At 42.4% G+C, this 21,747-nt stretch overlaps 1 protein-coding gene across 2 annotated transcripts; it reads right to left on the bottom strand.

Moving 5' to 3' along the window:
• Positions 1–48: 48 nt before the first annotated feature.
• Positions 49–20,922, bottom strand: RBL2 (RB transcriptional corepressor like 2). Of its 2 annotated transcripts, none has more exons than XM_083370329.1 (23): positions 20,564–20,922; positions 17,634–17,764; positions 16,774–16,974; positions 15,929–15,993; positions 14,202–14,330; positions 13,419–13,579; positions 13,261–13,325; positions 12,884–13,100; positions 11,954–12,120; positions 11,444–11,553; positions 11,033–11,136; positions 10,332–10,469; positions 9,802–9,966; positions 9,525–9,636; positions 8,573–8,851; positions 8,100–8,368; positions 7,225–7,401; positions 7,055–7,126; positions 6,188–6,290; positions 5,153–5,358; positions 3,975–4,139; positions 1,134–3,425; positions 49–831 (listed from the first exon to the last, which is right to left on the bottom strand). In XM_083370329.1, exons 1-22 carry the CDS (start codon positions 20,867–20,869, stop codon positions 3,255–3,257), a joined length of 3,513 nt encoding a protein of 1,170 aa, XP_083226455.1. In that variant the 5' UTR covers positions 20,870–20,922; the 3' UTR covers positions 49–831; positions 1,134–3,254. The 2 variants fall into 2 exon arrangements, with proteins under 2 accessions (XP_083226455.1, XP_083226456.1); XM_083370330.1 differs by having other exon boundaries at positions 12,884–13,070.
• Positions 20,923–21,747: the final 825 nt, after the last annotated feature.

The raw sequence follows: 21,747 nt of genomic DNA, 5'->3' as shown, positions 1-21,747 counted from the left end.
CTGAGACTGATTATGTATGATGTGTACCGATTTTTTTTTGGGGGGGGGGGTTCCTTTTCTCCTTTACAGATGTTGCCATTACTGGCTGCTTCTAACATAACTTGCCCCATAATCTTTAGGGCTACAACCAAATTGCCTGCAAGAATCATACAGGAGGAAAGATTTTACTGCAAAAAGGGAGACTTAAGTAGAGAACTCTTCCATTGTGATAGTTGCATGCATCTTAACTCAAATAGCCTTAAGATGTGTCAAAGTAATATTAGAGGCAGCCCTAAATAGTACATTAGTCAGGAAAGGTGAGGGTTTTTTTTTAATGAAAAAAGAATCAAAATCCTTTAGAGTTCTTGGTTTTAATAAAATCTTAAAGAGAACCTAGCGTAGGTTGACTTAGGAATCATGCTTGAGATGGCTTGACTAATGTGTTAATAGTGACATCTTAAAAAAAAAATAAAGACCAATCATGGCAGAAAGTCTGTGTTGTAGTTCTCTTCTTTGGATAAAATATTTGCAAATTAAGTACGATTTCTTTGGAATTCTGATTTTACAATTAGAGTTAAGCCTCAAGTTAACGGGCCATTTAACAGAAAAGGGCTTCTATTATGCCCCCCATTCTGTTAAATCAGGAAATACACCATCTGTATAATGGTATTTTGAATCCAAACTCTACTAAATGCAGGAAAGATTTCACAGTGTTTAACAATGGCTTAATCTACGGGACACAATTGGGTTCCCCCCCCCCTTTTGAGAAGCTATGATAGCAAGAAGCAGAGCTGCCGATAGTGCCTGAAGGCTGAGTTAGCAGGGTTTGTTTTTTCTTTTTTGAAATCAGACCTTTGGTGTTGTTGTTTTTTATAATTCCATTTATATCCCGCCCTTCTCCGAAGACTCAGGGCGGCTTACAAGCTTAGCAGTAGCCTTCATTCTGTGTATATGCCTGCTTATTAGGGCTTTCGCTCCCCCCCCAAGTGGCATTATTACAAAGTCAGCTTAATTGCCCCCAACAATCTGGGTCCTCATTTTACCTACCTTGGAAGGATGGAAGACTGAGTCAACCTTGAGCCTGGTGGGATGCGAACCTGCACTAATTGCAGGCAGCTGGTGTTACTTAAGGAGGCATCAGCCCACTGCTCCACCAAGGCTCTTTTGTTCCTTTATAAAACTTATCACACAAACGGACAGAACTTGCCTGCACCAAAACATGCCCTGTTTCATGACCCTGTCCCTACCTTATGTCTAGTCCATCATTTCATGAAGCTAAAATCCCTCTTCCAATGTTTACATTTAGATCCTCTTGGAGCAATTTTAAGAGCAGCACAGCATATCTCTTCTAAATGCAATCCAGGCCATAAAGCTCTGCACAATAACGGCAATGCTCAATAGGATCGTATCAGTCTTCAAAGAGATTGTCCAATTGCCCGAACACCCATTTTGCACTTCTCTACACACTCACTTGATCCTTTATGGCAGGAGTGTCAAACTCAATTTCATTGAAGGCCGCATCAGCATTGCGGTTGCCCTCAGGGGGCCGGGTGGGTATGGCCAGGGTGGGTGTGGCCTACAGGGTGGGCGTGGTTAGAGTGCGTATGGCCTACTGGGTGGGCGTGGCCAGCTCTACATCGTTCGCATCAAGGGTGCCTATGGGGGCCTGGGCAGGAGTGGGACAGATCTGAGGGTCTCTGGCAGAAGGAGGGTCTCTGGGCCAGGGCCAAGGCAGTGGGGGCCGTTCCCTCACTGTTTCCAGGATGGCTTCGTGGGCCGCATGAAACCACTTCGCGGGCCGGATCTGGCCCCCGGGCCTTGTGTTTGACATGTCTGCTTTATGGGGTAAAAAAAAATGGATTTTTTCAGCATGTATTAGAAACCACATGAAAGCCGCCGTCCAGTGGCAGAGCACACATTCTTTGAATGCAGAGAGTCTTGGGTTTAATCCACGGCACCCCTAAGAAGGCTAGGAAATGGTTTTATTGCATGCTAGTGAACCACTGTGATCACAGATAAGACAGCTAGGCTAGATGGGGGCCGGTTCAATAACAGGTTTTTTTCCATGTTGTACATCATTCTTCCTGACCTCCATTTAAAGCAGTTAAACACTGCAATGGACCAAAAAGCTACACCGATAATCCAGGATGGCCAATCTTTCCCTCATTTTGAAAAAAAGACCAGTGGGAAGACACAACCAACTGCCACGATAAAGCAAAGAAGCTGGGAAGGCCAACAGTCCTGTCTTAAAATATTCATACACGAGAGTTCAGTATGACTTCTGTGCACTTCCAGAATAAATATAATTCAAGCAGTTTAACACAGCTTTTCATCTTAGGGTTTGCTATTTAATATATATATATATATATATATATATATATATATATATATATATATATATATATATATATATTTAAAAGTGCCACTGCCAAGGTTGCAAAACTAATTTGCATTTCAAAATGTTTTGGGAACTAGTGAAGTGCTACCTGCTGATAGAAGATGACTTGAAACATTGCAGAGCTAAAATACAACGAAAGTGTAGTATATATACATAATATTTCCATATCACCTGAAGGGCATAGAAGGAGAGGAGCGGAGAGGAGAAGGAAAGGGGGGGAAGGCTTAAATCCTCCCCTCCATTTCAATTTCTCATCTGTCTCCAGTGTGCTTTAACTACTGCCTGACAAATGGGCTAGAATCTTCACTCCTAATTTAAAAGGAGGTTCACAGCAGTTCTAAACTGGGTCAGGTCATTAATTACAGAACTGATTCTATCACTGCTGACTGCCTCATTTCCAAATCCGTAGTTAAAATACTGCCGATTCTAAACATGACACTGGATGAGATCCAACTAGCTAAAAAAAAATAAAAAAAAAGAAATCTTAATGGGCTAACGTAAAAATGTACTGGTCTTCCAGTTCTGAGTTTAAAACCAACCCCTTCTACCAAATAAATTAAAAAGGATGTAAACAGCATCCATCAATGCTTTATGGGATACATCCAAGCAAAGCTGGTGTGACTCGCAGTGTGACTGGCAGGAAATCCTCCTCCTTCTCAAACTTTCCGATTGTCTTTGAGCAGAAGACGTCAGTGGTATATATTATATATATAAGCAGAAGATTCCTCTTTTTTGATGTCAGGAGCATCAGATTTTTTTTTAAAAAGTACTTCATTTCTGCCCCCAAAGTGCCTTGGAGATGTGGAAATCACAGCTTCTACTATTACTGGTCAAAGCCCCGATAGCAATAAAAAAAATTCTCGGTGAGTCTTTGACATCAGTGAGAGCCCCTGTCGTTTGCCACATCTTGCAACCTTCTCAGAAGCGCTGTGTGGTTTTCCGGGCACATGCGCTTGGCTGGTGATTCCGCCCCCTCCTCTAAGACGATGCCCCTCTTTTTTGTGGAGGTCTCGCCAGTTCTAATCATGCTGTTAATCTCTTCGAGTCTCTGAAACATGCAACGAGCAAGAAAAACTGGTCATTTTCCTCCCCATTCTCCTGAAAATCCAGCTGCAAATAACAATCTCCTCGTCGCTCGTTTAAGCCTCTGACATCGTGTTGAACTTCAGTACTTGTAATCCCCATTAAGCAACATGGCTGAGGTTGCTTCAGGTCCCTACTCTGTAAATTAATATTTCAAGATTACATCTCAAATCCCCACAGTTCAAATAATACCGTTTTTGTCTCAATCATTGGACTCATTTCTAAAGAGGCTCCAATCAACACTCACCTTGACAAATACAGCTTTGGAAAAATATTAAATACTTGAATAATACGATTGAGAAACAAAACTTTGCATTTTGTCTTCCAAATATTTTCTCTGTGTGTGTCATATAATGACATTCATTGGCAATCTAGTCAGCCATGAATATTTAAAACGAAAAAGGATATACAGTTTGCTAAATCATGTAGTTACTGATTTATTAAAACGACATATAAGTTTTCGAAACAGTTACTGGGTAATAGCACCACTGAGTGATCAAACGGCAGCTCTTACCTTAGATGGGCTGCTGCTAAAATAGTAGAATATTTTCTCACGTCGAGAGGTTGCACATTCATTTTTGTGGGGGGAAATGTAAATTGGGTGGTTTTGAGACAGTTGGATTCTGCGTGGAGAGCCACTTCTCACAAACGGATATGGAGACAATGGAGGAACATCAGTCTGATGCAAACAGCAATAAAACATGTGTACAGTTAACAAGCAAGCACAAAAAAGAGAGAGTGGAATGCATTTGGCAACTTAAAAGCACCACAACACATCCTCTTGATTTTTATATTAATGGCCCTGAGTGTTCTGTACCAGCCTGCTACCGGCCCTGCAGAAAAAGCAGGGAAAACCCCTCCACAAACGGCAAGAGGCTGGAATACGCTTGCCAAATTTATTGCAACAAAAACAAACAAGACACAAACCAAGAAACAGAAGCTTAAAGAAACATGAACCATCCCAGCGGTTGCCTTCAGCAAACCAGCCCTCCCAGACATTCCCCTTATATAGAGTTCAGGGTGTGGCTTCTCTCTGCCTCCTTCCGAGAAGCCCCATTGCCTTCCTCTGTTTACTCCTAATTGACTGCCTCCTGCGTCGGGCGTCCTTGAACAGGGCCAGCTGTGGGTCATCTTCATCCACGCTGTCAGGCTTACACAGCTGGGTCTGCGTCGTGACCAGGTGGGAGGGGCCTGGCTGAGGGCTATCATCAGCAAGATCTTCAACCCCCTCAGCAAGGTCTTCAACACCCCCCTCCTCCTGAGTCGTCCGACCCAACTGCCGAACCCACAGGCTGACCCTGAATCACAACACTGAGCAATTTGGATATTCTATAGTAGGAGAACCGTAACAAGTTTTCAGAGTTATCAGTTTTAAAAATTTAGCCTACAGGATACAAGAATCCCCTGTGTCAAATACAAGATGGTTCCATTTTTTTTGTAAAGGCAGATGATTTGGCTTTATTCATCTTTAAGATTTATTTGCAACACTTAGGTTTAAGAGAATCCTCTTCTTTTAATTTCCAGTTTCTGCCCAGATCACAAGTCAATATGCACATGCCCAAAAATTAGTGGTTTTTTTTTTTTAAAAAGCAAAATATTATAATGGCAGGACAACCTGAGTAACTCCAGCTGTTAATCAGACAAGTAGTAGCTTAGCTATTGCCAAGAAGGAAGGCAAAAAGGGCTACTCACTCCATTGGCTGAGGAGTACTTCAGGGCAAAGTCTTTGATCCGGTCTGTGTAGACATTATTATAAAACTGAATCAGGTCTCCACGCTCCTCTTCTTCAGTGTCACTGCTGGCTCCCGTGAGTCGTGTGGGGGTAGGAGGGGCGCTGCTAGGCTGCGGGACAGGCAGGGTGCTACTCGACCTCATGACTGGGCTGGAATCTCGGCTTTCTGCAAAGACAGATCGAAATGCACCGAGTCAGTTTTATGAAACCACTGTTTATTCTGGCCTTTTTTTCTCTTTTTGTCTAGCATTTAAGACACCAGGTGAGAAAGTGGTAAGACTCTAAGTCTTTGGGCCAATCTCCAGGAGTTTAGGAGTTCTACTCCCTCCCTAGCTATGAAAGCCAGCTGGGTGACTTTGGGCCAATCACTAGCTGAGTTCTTGTCCCCCTTAGGCATGAAATCTGGCCAGGTGACTTTGGCCAATCACCGGGAGATTGTGAATTCTAGTCCAGCCTTAGGCATGAAAGCAGGCTTGGTGCCTTTGGGCCAGTCAACCTCTCTGTCCAACTCCCTCACAGGGTTGTTGCGGTGGAGAAAATAGGAGGGAGGGGTGTGGGATACGTTCGCCAGGAGGTATTTGGAAAAAATAATAAAGGTGGGATACAAAGAAAGAAATGAACAAGAAGTATTCTTCTTTCTTAAAAAATATCTTGCAGGGATTTATCGTCTTTCTGCTAACTCTTCCGTCAGCGATGTCCTGATGAGGCTGGGCTCCCTTTTGCTCGCGGCCTTTGTCTGAAATGGATGTGCTGTGTTCCTGAAAGCTCAGCAAACAAGGCCCCTTTTTCCAAATGTACTTTTGAGATAACATCTGTAACCCAGGAACTGAGGTGTTTTGACTTAAGCACTAAATCCACACTTGATATACCATCTTGGGCCACAAAACTGTTACACTGTTTAGCCAGGTACAAAGTCTGATGAGTAACTTGCCAGAATTTTTCACCCAGGTTCGCTTATTGCTCCTTCTAGTGTTCTACTAACTACACTCGCTTACTTCGGTCCTTATTTTTCTCCACCGGGGAAGTCTGTGGATTGTTGGTCTCGCTGGTGCCAGAATTCCTTCGTCTTCTGCCTTTAATCAACACACTACGGTACACCTTAAAAAAAAAGAAAAGAAAAAAGGCAAAATTATTTCAGAAGAGAAAATGGCCTCGCTGGATAAAAAATAAGCTTTCCACGGGAGAGTTGTTCTTGGGATACTTTTCAAGGACAGCGCCAAGCCCCGCTAGATGGAACCCCTGCAAGTCTAAGTGGCACCACCAATCTGAGATGTCTTGCAGGATCCTTTTACGGAAGGCTCTTTTTTTCATTAGGTAGGACATATCTGAAGGGACACGGTGGCTCAGTGGGTTAGGACGCTGAGCTTGTCGATCAGAAGGTTGGCAGTTTGGCGGGTCAAATCCCGAGTGCCACGTAGCAGAGTGAGCGCCTGTTACTCGTCCCAGCTTCTGCCAACCTAGCAGTTCGAAAGCACGTCAAAATGCAAGGAGAAAAATAGGGACCACTCCGGTGGGAAGGTAACAGCGTTCCGTGCGCCTTTGGCGTCTAGTCATGCCGGCCACATGACCACGGAGACGTCCTCGGACAAGCGCTGGCTCTTCGGCTTTGAAACGGAGATGAGCACCGGCCCCTAGAGTCGGAATCGACTAGCACGCATGTGCGGGGGAACCTTTACCTTTAGGACATATCTGACCTCCTTTTAACAGAACTGGGTGCTAATCTTGAACACTATGCCAATATCTGGAATTTTCCGCCTTAAGGCTGAAAGTACTTGGACTGAAACAGCTGACTGAAGAAGGAAACAAAATCAGTAAAACCACTGGATGCAGCATGAATACAGGAACAAAGAAAACGTTCTCACGTGGCTTTTGGCCTGTGGCTGCATACGGTAGTGGCGCATGATGTTCTGAAACGACGTGTCTTCCTTTGTAACCTGGAGTGCAAAGGCGTCCATTAGCTGGCACGTCAGCACTTTAGTTAGCGCTAGATATTTTTTACCTGACAAGTTAAATGGGATTTGCGAAGCTTTACCTTGGCAATGACATAAATGGCACACATTAACAGCTGATCTAGATGTCGGTCCATCATGAGCTCCGCGCATTGCACCAGTGAAAATTCAAAGCAGGTCCAGATTTTCTTCCTTAGCTCATCGGAAATATCCAGCCTGATGCAGAGATCCCGCAAACGAACACTTGCCAAATAAAACACCTGTTGAAGCCAGGAAATACTGTCAGGGCCAGAAGACATAACTATTCATTCGTAGAACGATGTTTTTCACCTCGGAGTGAAAAAGTAAATTATGAAAACGCTTCACAGAAGTTCAGCATTCAAGAAGAGACAAGGAGATGAGTTTTCCTTGGAAAACATCATAAAGTGACATGTCCTTTGATTTATTTTTACCAGTACAAGAGAATATTTGCAGCTCAGATTGAACTGTGGGGTCCTTGGTGCTCTCGGAGCTTGGTTGTTTCCTTGCAGACGTTTTATGACCAAACTAGGTAACATCATCAGGGCTAGAAGGGAATTGGGGTTGGAGGAGGAGGAGGAGGAGGACTGTGGGGTCCTTCGTGCTCTCCAAACTAGGTAACATCATCATTATGTTGGTGGGCATGGTCTTGGTGGTTCCTTGATTGGGCTTAAGGTGTTTATTTTTATTTATTATTTTACTACCTCAACTTTATTGTATTTCATAAATAACTCAAGGCGGCAAACCTACTTAATCCTCCTTCCTCTTCTCCCCACAGCAACAACCCTGTCAGGTGGGTTGGGCCAAGAGAGAGTGAGTAGCCCAAAGCCACCCAGCTGGTTTTTATGCCTCAGGCAGGACTAGAACTCACCGTCTCCTGGTTTCTAGGCCAGCACCTGAACCACTAGAGCAAACGGTCTCTTTTCCAGGGGCGAGATACCTTTCTAAAGAAGAGGGAGAGCGAGCCTGCTTTTCGGCACCGGCTGCCACCGCTGCTGATCTGCTGCTTTTGCCGCCGTTCTCCAGGATGGGCAGCCTGCTGGAGCTGGCCTTGCAACTGAAGGGTGGCGCCGGTCATCTGCTGAGAACTCAGTGTGCCCGCCAGGGCCTGCGCGCTGAGAGGCGGGATGGAACTGGTCAGGGATTGAGCCTGTCCACCCACGACCTGGACCGGAATGAAGGTTATGCTGCCATTTTCATTGGCAATGCCTGACAAAAGAAGTGGTTAAAATACATATATATATATGGAGAGAGAGAGAGAAAGAAGGAACAGATTAGCTGATTGGTATTTCCCCCCTTTGGACAGGAAAACTCCCCAACTTATTTTACATTGGAAGACTAGATGTCTCGGGGGTCCTCCCTTAGCCACCAGCTCTACCGTGGCTGAAGGAGCCGTGCATCGCTCTGGCTCACCTTGCACTGGTATGGTAACCGTCTGCCCGTTATTGGCAGTCACGGTGGCGGTTGCCACGGTTACCAAAGTCTGTCCAGGCACCGGAGTGACAGGGATGGTTTCAGAGGAGACGTTCTGTACAGGCAGGGTGCTGATCACAGGCGGCTGACAGAGCCTCACAGGAGTCCGGGGGGGCTCCCCGGGAGCGTCGCTGTTGTCGACAAACAGCCTCCTCCTAGTCGGATTGCTGGTGGGAGAGCCGTACCGTTCATGGAGGGGGGCTGGAGAAAAGGAAACGCCTGCAGAGGTTCCAAAAGGAAAGATGCCACAACATCAAAAAGATGGGTGGTGTTTGTTTTTTTTTACAGGTGGGCCTCGCTTAATAATCACTTGTTTTACAGCTATTCAAATTCAAATTACAGTGACCATGGAACAGCTACTCCCCCCCTTTCAGCCGCCCCCCCCCAGGTGGTCCTTGGGCCGCATGTCAAGGAAGCCAATTGAGGACCTCTTGCGGCATTCTGCAGTCGTATGACTGCCATTTGTGGTGTTTTTCTGACGATTTCTGGCAATATATATATATATATATATATATATATATATATATATATATATATATATATATATATATATATATATATATATATATATATATATATATATATATATGTATGTATGTATGAATGGGTTAGCTCAACCACCACTGTGAAAAAAGCCCCCAAATTACTTCTGGTTATGCACGGTTAGGGTTAGGGCCACGTAGGTGCCTCGATTTACAACTGTGAGGATTCACAACTGTAATCTGGGGCTCAGTTGTAAGTCAAGGACTACCTGTATTAATAATGCACATTTTTCTCAAAACAGGATAATTTTAAAGATAAGCTTGTCATGTTTCTACACATTGGGATTCACCCTTCAGAATTTGCCATTTCGGCTCCGCTGCTTCTCTTCTGTCAATCTGGAAAGGCTTACCTTTTCCCTGTGTTCCACTTTCAGCGCGAACTTCACTTAATCTCCTCGGAGTTAAAGGGGAACCGGCCACGCTGTTCCCATTCGATCTTTCAAAGTATTGAGGTGGCATTACCTGAAAGCGCAAAATATTTTGTCACGATATTATAGGTATTTAATTAGGTATTGCTGCCTAAGAATTCCCACTGCTCCAAGTCTTTTGGACATTTCTAGTTTTTGGTTTTTTTAAAATCTTTGTACTACTGACAAAGAAGCCAAAGAAAAGAACCTTGTCTTTTACCTCTTCACAGGTAGGAACTTTATTTTCATTTTCTTTTATTTTGTCCCAGAGCGGAGATTCCATTTTCCACGCCAGACTCTCCAAAATCTGTTCTTCAATGTGATTGAGATGCTTAACCACCTCCCTGGAAAGGCCGTCTTCTGCTCTGATTAGGATCTCTATCACCTGATCAATATATCAAGTCAAATCTTTATTATGGACAAGGATCAGCATGAGGATGCCAGTCAGTTAAAAAGCAGAGAAAATACACCAGTCCATCGTGAGAAAAAGCTCCAAGAAAGAAGTGCACAAAAAAGACAAGGGAATGTAAAAGAAAAGGCCTGAACGTTAGATGGTTATAGGGTTAATATTTTCCCTGACCGTTAGTAGACCAGGTAGCATGTCTATTGGCAGTGTGAAATAAACTCATCGTAAACTCCATCCTGGCTCCTGATTTCTTGCGCCGGACTTATGCCCCTCTGTTTCCACTGCCTGTGTCTTCCACAGCAATTACGCTAATTTGCTAAGGGCACTTGACTCAAAGGATTTACCTTATAAAATTGGAAGGCAGGAACCTCAAATACATCCGTGATGAATGGGAAACAGTCCACTGCCTTGTAGGAGTAAATAATTATTTCAAGGCAGCAGGCCATGAGAGACTTGTGAAAGACATCATGCTCCAAGATGGCCTAGAAAAAGAGGACAATTTCAGTACAAAAATCAAGATATTTCTTGCTTGCTAACATCACTGTGTGACTAAATCGCCAAGCATAGTTTTAAAATGCACGTGCAATGCTATCTGTCCACTAAGAAATGTCTACAAAGCGGCCTTAAGTGGAAGGGGACAATGAAAAGGCTTAGTAAAATGTCCTGATTACATATTATGGTGTTCTAAACCTTCTGATGATCAGGGTGGAACTTTTCCAAGTTTCTTTTTCTGCATGTTTTTCAGCTGTGGGCTCCTCTGCTTTTATCTGATGGTTCCCTAAGCAGAATCTCTTACTCTCATCTCCATCACAGTTGGTTAAATCACAGTGGCCCTCTTGACACTAACCCTTTGTCAAATTATTGTGTTCGTTGATTTTTCTGTGGAAAGCAGTGGATAAACTGAAGGCTCAATGCATTAAATTGGTGTAGTTAGGTATCAGATTCTGGGCAGTTTTGCATCTTAACTCAGGTGTTCTATGTTGCATTTTCCTGTAGATTCTTTGTTTAAAGAGAACATTTATGCAAATCACTGGACATTACGTACAGATAAGTCAGCTTCCTCCAGTCTTCTCTTTTCCTGTTTTATGACAGATTCCAAAACCTTATAATAAAGGACCTCAGCGAGACGGAAGTGTTTACCAACAAGATCTGAAATAATTGTGTAATATAAAATAAGCACTGTTTTCCCATAATAAAACAAAACAGAATTCCTATTATATATTATCTCTCTCACACACATATATATAGGAAGCTGCCCAGAGTTACTCTTTTGTAAGGTGGGTGGCCAAATGTAATAAATTATAATAAATGATAATTCTTATACTGTCCTTAGATGTAAGAATATACCAAGCAAAAATGTTAAACTAAATACTTAATTTAATTCTAAATCTGGAGTCTTTTTGGGAACACAAAACATAGCAAAAGTGCTTTTACAGATAGTAGATCACATCCTCACCTTTGGAGAAATTCCCAGACTCTCCACAAGAGGGCACCTTTTGTAAATAAACTTCATACATTTCTTTCACTCTATTAGCAATTGACAGAGAAGGATCCTTGGAACACGCCCTGTCAACGAAGAAGTGAATTACGTAGATTTGCCATTTTTGAAAGCAAAATGTCTTTGTGTGTAGTTTTATACGGGAGGTTTTTAAAAAGAATGGCATTATATTATCCAAGCACTTATCACAAAAAGAAACTGAAACCTGTGCTTAAAGTGTCGAAGGTTTAACATCATAGGATGACGCATTCTTCACAAAATTGATTTGTTTATTATGCATTGAACAACTCTAGAGAATAGATGCCACTTTGGGTTTTTTTTTTAAAAAAAAGCACATAGAATCACAGGGAATTCTTAAAAGAGTGTCACTTCACCAGCTGAAGCCTGAGAAATTTCAGCCAACTGCCCAAATTTGAACCATCCTATAGCCAGCGATTTGCAAAGTGCATGGAGGGCGATTCTACCGACCTCAGAATTTGCTCCAGATTCTCACTAGGGGCGTTCTTCAGCCCTGCCAACATTGTGTGAAGCCGTGTCAAGCAGTGGGTCGCGATGGAAATGGGGCTCAAGTAGGGATCGCTATCCTTGATGTATTTTCGGCCAGTAAGAGGCGTAGATATTCTAAAAGATTTTGTCTGATCAAAAGATACAAAGATGAAAGATGTTTCAAGAAAGCTCCTGTACTTTCAACCAAAATTTGGATTCAGAAAATCACCTACATTAACTCCAACAAGGCTTATTCCTGGTTATTGCCTTCTTAGGACTGAAATCTGCCTCTTCTTCTAACCCAATAGTCTCCCTATTAATATATTTATACAGAAACAATGCCCCTATAAAATGCACAAGAAAAAAGAACAAGTTCAGGATCAGAGCTAAACTAATGGCACTTTTGGGTAATCTGGGGTGAGACGGGGCACTATGACTGCTTTAAAGAGACACAGCAATTAACTGATAGACCAGTAGCTCTTAATCAGGATATAAGCCTGAGGGGTAAGTGAGATATATGCTAAGTGAGATATATGCTAAGCTAATTAAACTTTGAGGGGTCTCTTAGCCGTTTTCCTGCAGACATTTCATTACCCAACTAGGTAACAACAATACGATGATACCTAGTTTGGATAATGAAACCTCTGCGAGAAAACCAACAATCTGAGAGCACCAAGGACTCGTCATTTCAACCCTGAGCTACAAATATTTTCCTTTACTGGTAATTAAACTTTAAATTTTAATAACCTACATTTAGAATATTGAATGTCAACAGATAAACAACTTCCTTGGAATAAGTGAGCTTTTTCATTTTGTCCCCTTGGATGGGACCTAGATTCTGTGTTGGATGAAACTTGAAATAAGGCTGAGCATCATGGAGTTAACTTCAAACCAGACCGTGTTTATACTCACCCGTTCAAAGTGCTCCTGCAGGTTATATTTCATTTGTACCCTTTCGGCTGTTTCCATCTCCGAAGCTGTGTTTAAACATCTTCGCAAGGTTCCAATTTCCTCGTCTGCATCTTCTCCAAGAAAGATCCGCTCATCTAGATTTCCAACTGACAATATGTATTCCTCATAGGCTTTGTTGATAGCCTTACTGGAATGAAGAATGGAAGAAAGCCGAGGGCTGATCGGAGTATAAATGTTTGCAAACAATTGCTAAAAGCTTTCATAAAGTTACGGAACCCAATGGCAAGAGACTGAGAGTTATAGAAGCTATAGACTAGTGGATCCTTTGTACCCAGAAAATCCTGAAATTACTAGTATCGTTGTTTTATGGTACTTACAAGTTTTCTGTAAAGTTTCCAGGATCCAAAAAACCTGTCAGGTTCTCCTCTTTTCCCTTTAGAATCTACAAAAAGGAAGGAAGGAATTGAAGTTAACCATAAATAATGGAGCTGTAGCGATTCTGAAGATCAGTTAGAATTGTTATCCAATGACATACCTTTTTCTCAAAGAGTTTTTTCACATAGGGCTTCCAAAAATGTTCTTTTATTCCCTTGGCTTCCAAAACCAAGCCATCGTGCAAGGAGCAGAGTTTTTCAATGATGCATGGGGCTTCAGACGAGAGCTTAAAATCCTTACTGTGAAAATCTTCAGGCAGCCCTTTGTAATGGTTAAAGTGGGAAGGGGATGAGAGAAAGTGAATTGGGAAAGGAAAAAAAAACCCAACCCACACACAATCAATTTCCTGTTGTATGTAAGATCTGTTGTTCTTTTAAAAATATGAAAAACTGGTCAAGGAGAGAAGCAACCTGGAATTAAGGAGAAACTTCCTGACAGTGAGGACAATCAACCAGTGGAACAGAAGTTGCCTCCAGTAATCATGGGCGCTGCATCACTGCAGATTTTTAAGAGGAGAGTAGACAATCACCTGTCTGAGATGGTGTAGGTTCTCCTGCTTGAGCAGGAGGCTGGACTAGAAGACCTTCAAGGTCCCTTCCAGCTCTATTCTATCCTGCCCTGCCCTATCCTATTCTTTCTTCAATTTTCATTAGGTCAATTTTGTTTTCTCTTAAGTCTGAATACGAATAATTTTGCTCTATGGCATTCTACATTTTTCTATGATAAATTTTTAATAAATGACTGGATAACACAAGAAAGCAAATGGGCGAACCCTTTAGCACAATATTTATACAACATTTTGCTAACCACATTTTAAGGTTTAAGTTCATTAAAAATAAATAATACTCGGGGAGCAGCATAATAAAAAGGTAATTAAATTTACCCTTAAAACCTGGATTCAGAATCTCCTTACGGTTAGGGCACTGCAAAGAATTCCCATAGACTAGATCAAGGACGCACAGTAAGAGATGGTATGAATTTACCAAATCATCACTGATCATAGGGAAATTGCCTGTGAGAGTCAATATGGAAACACATTATAGTATTCAGCAGAAATTGGTTTTTAATCTAAACTAATAAATTTGCATACCACAGATGCACATTTTTTTTAACAATAATCAGATGAAATCTTGAGAGCGTATGCTTACAAAAATCAAAATTAAATCAATTCTTTAGTTTGTGGTTTGTTTGAAACCTGTTGTAAAAATATATTAAAATGCTAGGATGAGTATTATGATGCAATGCACAAATACTGTTATGCGCTGACCTCGATAGAGCGAGGGGAAAGCAGTAATACGGTAAATTTGAACAAAGCCATATTCTGTAACAATTCTTTTCTTTTAGCATCAGAAGCTTGAAATGAAGTCTTTCACTTCTTAAGTGAGCCTGTTTCCATTCAAAATAAGTAGTCAAACTAGAGTATCACATCTATTTAATACTGGTTTCAAACAGCCTGGGTTCTAAGTTTAGACAAGCTGAAGATAATGATATATTATTTAAAAGGGGAAAGAAGAATACAGAATTGATCGTCAACACTGCTAAAAACTGGTTTATGGGATGTTACTGGTTGTCCTACCGTGTGCCTTCGTGGGGAAAGCAGGCAAAGCATCTGCAGATTTTCCACGCAGAAAAAAGGAACCTGTGATATCTTCCTTTAAGCTAGAAAGCCTGTCACTCAAACAAGCCCAAACTTGCCCTTTGAAGTGTGGTTGCTACGATAAAGAGGGCAGAAACCACTTCCCCCAACTAAAACAAATAGAAACAAATTGAGCCCGTGTGTATCACATTTTGAATTCCTGGTCTTACAAGTAGCATAAGTCACTTTTCTCATGTTAAGGCACTGCTTATTTATAAGGTGGGCTTGTGTTGTTTTTGTGTTGTGTTGCATTCACAGAAGAAAAAAAAAGTTAGTTCTACGCTTCTCACTGACAGAACCTCTACAGTAAATTTTTGTGTATGCCTTCAAGTCAGTGCTGGCTTCTGGCAGCCTCTTTAATATTACTGGGATTTCTTTCTTAACTGAGGGAAAGGATTTTTCTAACTGTCCATTGATGCGTTGTGTTTCACCCAATTGGAACATCATATTTTACTGGTAGTAACTTTAACAAAACCTTATTTAAGTGTTCCCCCTCCACCCCAAAGATATTTAAATAAAAAGCTTGAAATTGTAGAGAGATGTTTTTCATGCTTAAAACCTCTAGGAAACTGCTTTGCAGCATTATGTGACATGCTTCTTTTCTAATACTTACCACTACAAACTTAGGAAAAAGTCTGCAGAATATTTATTTTGCATACGAAGGTATGTAAAGTGCAAGTTTGTCAACGTAACAATTTGCAATGGGTATAAAGCCTGTTCTATAAAACCATAGAAACATTTTATACCAAAGAAATTTCATGATGATAATAAAAATAAAACTGATGTGCTCGTTTTAACACTAAAATGATTTTTTACTAATTTATCAAATCTATGTATCTGTCCTATTCCAAAAGATGTTTTATCCCAATCTTTTTGAAAGCAAGGCAGAAAAATAATGGGCTGGTTGCTACCCTGCATCAGAGCAAATGCATTACTGTTCTTACATTCTGATTAATGAAAAAAAACATTCTTACCTTTTGCATAAACAAAAAGCACCCAGCAAAACTGGAAAACTTCAGAGACAGTGCAAGGTTGTCTCCTTTTTAGAAATGTAACCATGAAAAAGAAAGAAGTGTATTATGTTTCAATTATCTAATAAAACATTTTAAAATGTACACCCCAGAAGATGCTTATATACATTCGGGCTGGACCACGGAAGTAGCATACATACATATTTCCTCTTTAATCTGAGAGCCTGGAACCTTTAGGCTAAAAAAAAATGAACTATTTGTGCAGATATTGTAGCTCTTGCATTTATTAAATAAAGCAATAGTAATAGGCCATTAATGAGCATGTAGTCATCAGTTACAAGCCTAGTAGAGTAACAGCAGAGTGATCAGCGGAAATACAAACTAGCACAGATTAATTCAGCAAGGACATTTCCTAAGGAAACAGTTATAAAGGAGACAAACTATGAATTGCAATATAGTACAAATACCCCAAATCAGAAATAAATGATTTAAAGTTGAAACAAAGTCTTAAAACTATAATGTTTGGAATATGTCAAGGAAACATATGTTACAGGTGGTCCTCCACTTATGACCTATGACTCTGGAATTATGGTCATAAATCATAGAGGTCCTTAAGCTAGAACACCCACACACTCTTGGCTCTGCCTACTGTGGTGGTTACAAAGAGTATGGAGTACTTAAGGGGTGGGGGAGGCCCTGGGTTGCTGCATGAATGGCCATAAGTCGAAAGGTATCTGCACTTAAATCAGTCTGGAGTAGTTAATAAAGACTAAGAACTCGCTTGTGCTCAAAGAATAAGAAATGAAATCTCCTCAGTGGAATCTGGAGTGATCAACTTGAACACCTACCTTTGTTTTCTCCCTCTCTGCTGTCGTGGTTGGTCATCTTGAGGGTACTTGAAAATGTCCTGAAAAATGGGTTCATACTTCTTAAAAATTACAGCAGAAACTGTAAAGTTTCTTTCTAATCTCGTGGTACGTTCTCTGAACTGGGAGGGTAGGTCTGCCATATCTTCCCATTTCTTCATCTTGTTAAAAAATTCTATCAAACTGAAGACATTGGCAATTATCAGAAATTTAAACTTAAGAAATGTTTACATTCCAAAACATTTTGTAGAACACCGATTCTAATTTATCTGTCTCCCCATATCTATTACTTCTGGGGAACAAGAATAAGAGTAGAGATAGTCCTCGACTTCCAACATATCAGTTAGTGACCGTTTGAAATAATAGTACTGAAAAAAGTGAGTTATGACCATTTTTCATACTTACGACGGTTGCAGCATCCCCATGGTCATGTGATCAAAAGTCAGACGCTTGGCAACTGACTCATACTTATGATGGTTGCCGTGTCCCGGGACCATGTGATCCCCTTTTGTGACCTTCTGAGAAGCAAAGTCAAAGGAGGAGCCAATGAATCACTGCAGTGATTCACTTAACAACGATGGCAAGAAAGATCATAAAATGGGGCAAGATTCACTTAACTGTCTCACTTAGCAACAGAAATATTGGGCTCAATTGCAGTCGTAAGTCGAGGACTATCTGTATGCAATTAAGATGCTCTCTAACCATCAGGAAGTATCTCTTAAGGTATGACAAGATTTCACTAGTAACCATAGCAATTTACACGTTAAAATCAAAATATAATGTTCTGCAGCAGACTTTCTAAACTGGACAATCTCAGCACTTCATAGCATTTTAGAAGTTACCTTTGTCCTGAACAGCGCAGTATCCTGATTAAAGACACATAATTTCCTTCAACAGTCCCTCTGCTAACTGTTGGGACGGCTTTCCTGCAAGCCACATATAACGAACATGCTAACCAGTGAAGATCATTTCCCTGTTAATTGAAAACAGTAAAATAAGTTCACCCATCTCCGAAATCATACAATTGCAAGAAATTTGTTCCTGGCTGGGAATTAGCTATGTAAGCTAATTAGTTAGCTACTAACTTAGGTATTATGAACATTTTTAAAAAGTTTGCTCAGTTTAAAACAGTTATCATGTTCTATGCTATTGGAAGAAGCAGCTGATCCAAGGAAACAAGTGATTAACATCTTGGCTCTGCATAAACTGGAGCAGGACTTTGTGACCTCCAGTTTACATATTCAGAAAGGATTTACAAGACTCACATTCACATGTGTCTAGATTACTTTTGCAACAAGCAATCTGGTTTAAATCTGTTCCAATAGAACTAATAGCCACTGGATTTCTCTAAACTCTACAATTATATTTCAAAGGAAATATTTATCCCTTTGAATTTTATGATTGCTTAAGTATAGGCTTTTTTGTTTAAAATGTTTTTCCAGCATGTAGTGCGTTATTACTCTCTTACCACTGAAAATGTCTACGCTATATCAAAATAACTTCAGGTTCAGAATAATAAGTCTGGATTAATTAACAATGTACTAAGCTAAAAACAGTATACAGGTAGTTCTCGAGTTATGACAACTGAGCCCAAAATTTATGTTGCTAAGTGAAACCATTTGTTAACTGAGTTTTGCCCCATTTTACAACTTTTCTTGTCACAGTTGTTAAGTGAATCATTGTGTTAGTTAAGTTAGTAACCAGGTTGTTAAGTCAATGGCTTCCCCATTGATTTTGCTGGTCAGAAAGTCGCCAAAGGGGGTCATGTGACCCCGGGACACTAAGACTGTCATAAATATGAACCAGTTGCTAAGCATTTGAATTTTGATCATGTGACCATGGAGATGCTGCCACGGTCATAGGTGCGAAAAATGGTTCTAAGCCACTTTTTCAGTGACTTTGAACAGTCACTATATGAACTGTTTTAAGTCGAGGACTACCTGTATATTCTATAAGACACAGATGGAGATTTCAAGGTTACAGAATGATAGGCCATGAATTCAGGCAGCCATTCCTGCTGGTAAATTGCAGTGGAAATTCAGCCAACTCAATTCAATTCAAAAAACAAAGCATTCACACTAGTCTACCAAGAAATGTATTACTTTTAGTTTGTTTATCAAGTGGCCAAATATATAGATCTATTTACCAAACAATACTATAATTTAATCATGATACATATCCTGTCAGCCTAATTCACCAAGCAGAGATAAAAAAAACTTGTCTTTCATATAGATTCAATATTTAATTAGGCAAAAACAGGCAACCAGCTTATTTCTGATCAGGTGCATCTTTTGGCAATTTAAAAAATTAAATACTGTATTTAAAATTACAGTATTCTGAACACATAACTGCAGACTATGTGCCTCCACAACTGAGTGCACGAACGATGTATAACTGATTTGTAACTATACCAAAGCTGTTATGTAAGCTTTAAACCCTCAGGCTAAAATCCATCATTCTCACTGCTCACTGATTACATGTTTTTTGTACATCCTTCTTTCAGCACTGAAGGCCTCTTATTTTGTTCATTACTCTTGTCTCTTCGATGCTTTACTACTGTCTATCAGATGTATTGGTGGTACAATTTGCTAAAGGGAGCATTTATTTATTTCAATTTACAATAAATGATATGATTTAAGCAACATCTCCGAGAACATAATAATAAAACTCATAAAAATAAAACAAATCCAGGTGGATCAATCATCCCCTTGAGATGCAACACGACCAACTCCAGACATCCTAGGAGTTCTAGCCCCGCCTTAGCTATCAAAGCCAGTCAGATGACTTTGGCTAGTCACCAGGAGACTAGGAGTTCTAGTTCCACCTCAGGCAGGAAACCCAGCCGGGTGACTCTGGGCCAATCACCAGGAGACTGGGAGTTCTAGCTCCGCCTTAGCTAGCAAAGCCAGCCGGGTGACTCTGGGCCAATCACCAGGAGACTGGGAGTTCTAGCTCCGCCTTAGCTAGCAAAGCCAGCCGGGTGACTTTGGGCCAATCACCAGGAGACTGGGAGTTCTAGCTCCGCCTTAGCTAGCAAAGCCAGCCGGGTGACTTTGGGAAAATCACCAGGAGACTGGGAGTTCTAGCTCTGCCTTAGCTAGCAAAGCCAGCCGGGTGACTCTGGGCCAATCACCAGGAGACTGGGAGTTCTAGCTCCGCCTTAGCTAGCAAAGCCAGCCGGGTGACTTTGGGCCAATCACCAGGAGACTGGGAGTTCTAGCTCCGCCTTAGCTAGCAAAGCCAGCCGGGTGACTTTGGGAAAATCACCAGGAGACTGGGAGTTCTAGCTCCGCCTTAGCTAGCAAAGCCAGCCGGGTGACTTTGGGCCAATCACCAGGAGACTGGGAGTTCTAGCTCCGCCTTAGCTAGCAAAGCCAGCCGGGTGACTTTGGGCCAATCACCAGGAGACTGGGAGTTCTAGCCCTGTCTTAGCTAGCAAAGCCAGCTGGGTGACTTTGGGCCAGTCCCTCTCTCTTTCTCTCTCAGCCCAACCCACCTCAAGGGTTTGTTGTTGTGGGGAAAATAGGAAGAGGAAAGCGTGTTGGCTACGTTTGCTGCCTTGAGTTACTTGCAAAAGTAGTAAAGACAGGATAGAAGTAAATGAAATAAAACGCAATTTTGCCAGCCAATGGCAGGCGTTGCCTTGGAGGCATCCCGCAGGGCCCCCCCTCCTCACCAGGAGGGAAGGGCGCTGCGAGGCTTTGCTGCCCCCTGGCGGCGGCGTTCCGTCGGCCAGCCCACCGCGCAGGCCCGGCCCCGCCCCTGGCCCCACCTCCAGGGTGTAGTTCCTCCTCATACTCTGGTAGCTGAGCCAGGCCTCGGCTCGGGCGCGCTCGTCCATGTTGAGGCTGCTGCACAGCTCCTCGTAACGCTGCCGGGTGGCTCGCTCCGCCTCGGCCGCCGCCGCCTCCTCCTCCTCTTCCGCCTCCTCTTCTTCCTCCTCGGCCTTTTTTTCCTCAGCGTCGCGGGCAGCGGCGACGGCCAAGGCCGGCGCCTCCGCCTCAGTTGCGGGAGAGGCCGCGGAGACGGGAGCGCCCCCTCCGGCTGCGGCCTGGCCGCTCTCCTCGCCGCCCAGCATCGCCTCTGAGGGGAAAAGGAGACGAGACAGGAGGATGGAGGGGAAGGGCTCGCGCGGCCAGGCCCGCACTGCGCCTGCGCCGCGGCTTGTTTGTGCGCGTAGGGGCAGCTCGGTCCCTGCCTGCCTCCTTCGTCGCCTCCGCCGGCCCCGCCCCTCGCGGCGTCTCCCATTAGGTGGGAGGTGAGGCGTCCGAGCCAATCAGCGGGGTCCTGTGCAGTGGCGTTAGCTCTTCGGAGGCGGGGCGTGGGAGACTCCGGAGTCTCTTGACCTTTCGGGTCGAGCCTGCTCTCGCGGGGAGTTCTGGGAGTTGAAGTCCACACGTTCGAAACGCTGCTCAGTGTAGTTTTATTTATTTATTTATTTATTTGATTTGATTTGATTTGATTTGTATACCGCCCTTCTCCCGAAGGACTCAGGGCGGTGAACAGGGACATAAATACCAAAATACCCAAAATACAGAAATTAAAAACCGTAGTGCCCAAATGCAGAAAATAAATTACATTAAAACAATAATTAAAACAAAACCCATCAGACCTGTTCAAGGATGCTTTGAAATAAAGCAGCGGGCTGGACTAGAAGGACTTCCCAGGTCCCTTCCAGCTGTTCCGTTCAGTTCTAAACACCTGGCTGCAAAACTTCATCGTGACTGAGTGTAGCCTGCAAGGTTGGCTACACCTGCGTCAAAAGCTGCTGGAATCTCAGGCCCTGCAGAACAAGGCTAAATCCACCCCACCCCCGCATGGCTGAAACGATGCTATTATATTTAGGCCTATTAAACGTTAAAAGTATTACTGATGATGTCCTCTACCTGGTGTACTGCTTTAATACAAAGATGGAGATATTTTGCCCCTATGGGATGCAGTCATGTAATGGATGGT

This window comes from Vipera ursinii (genome assembly GCF_947247035.1).
Source record: "Vipera ursinii genome assembly, chromosome: 10".
Taxonomy (NCBI): domain Eukaryota; kingdom Metazoa; phylum Chordata; class Lepidosauria; order Squamata; family Viperidae; genus Vipera; species Vipera ursinii.
This window is presented reverse-complemented; position numbering and strand designations above follow the sequence as displayed.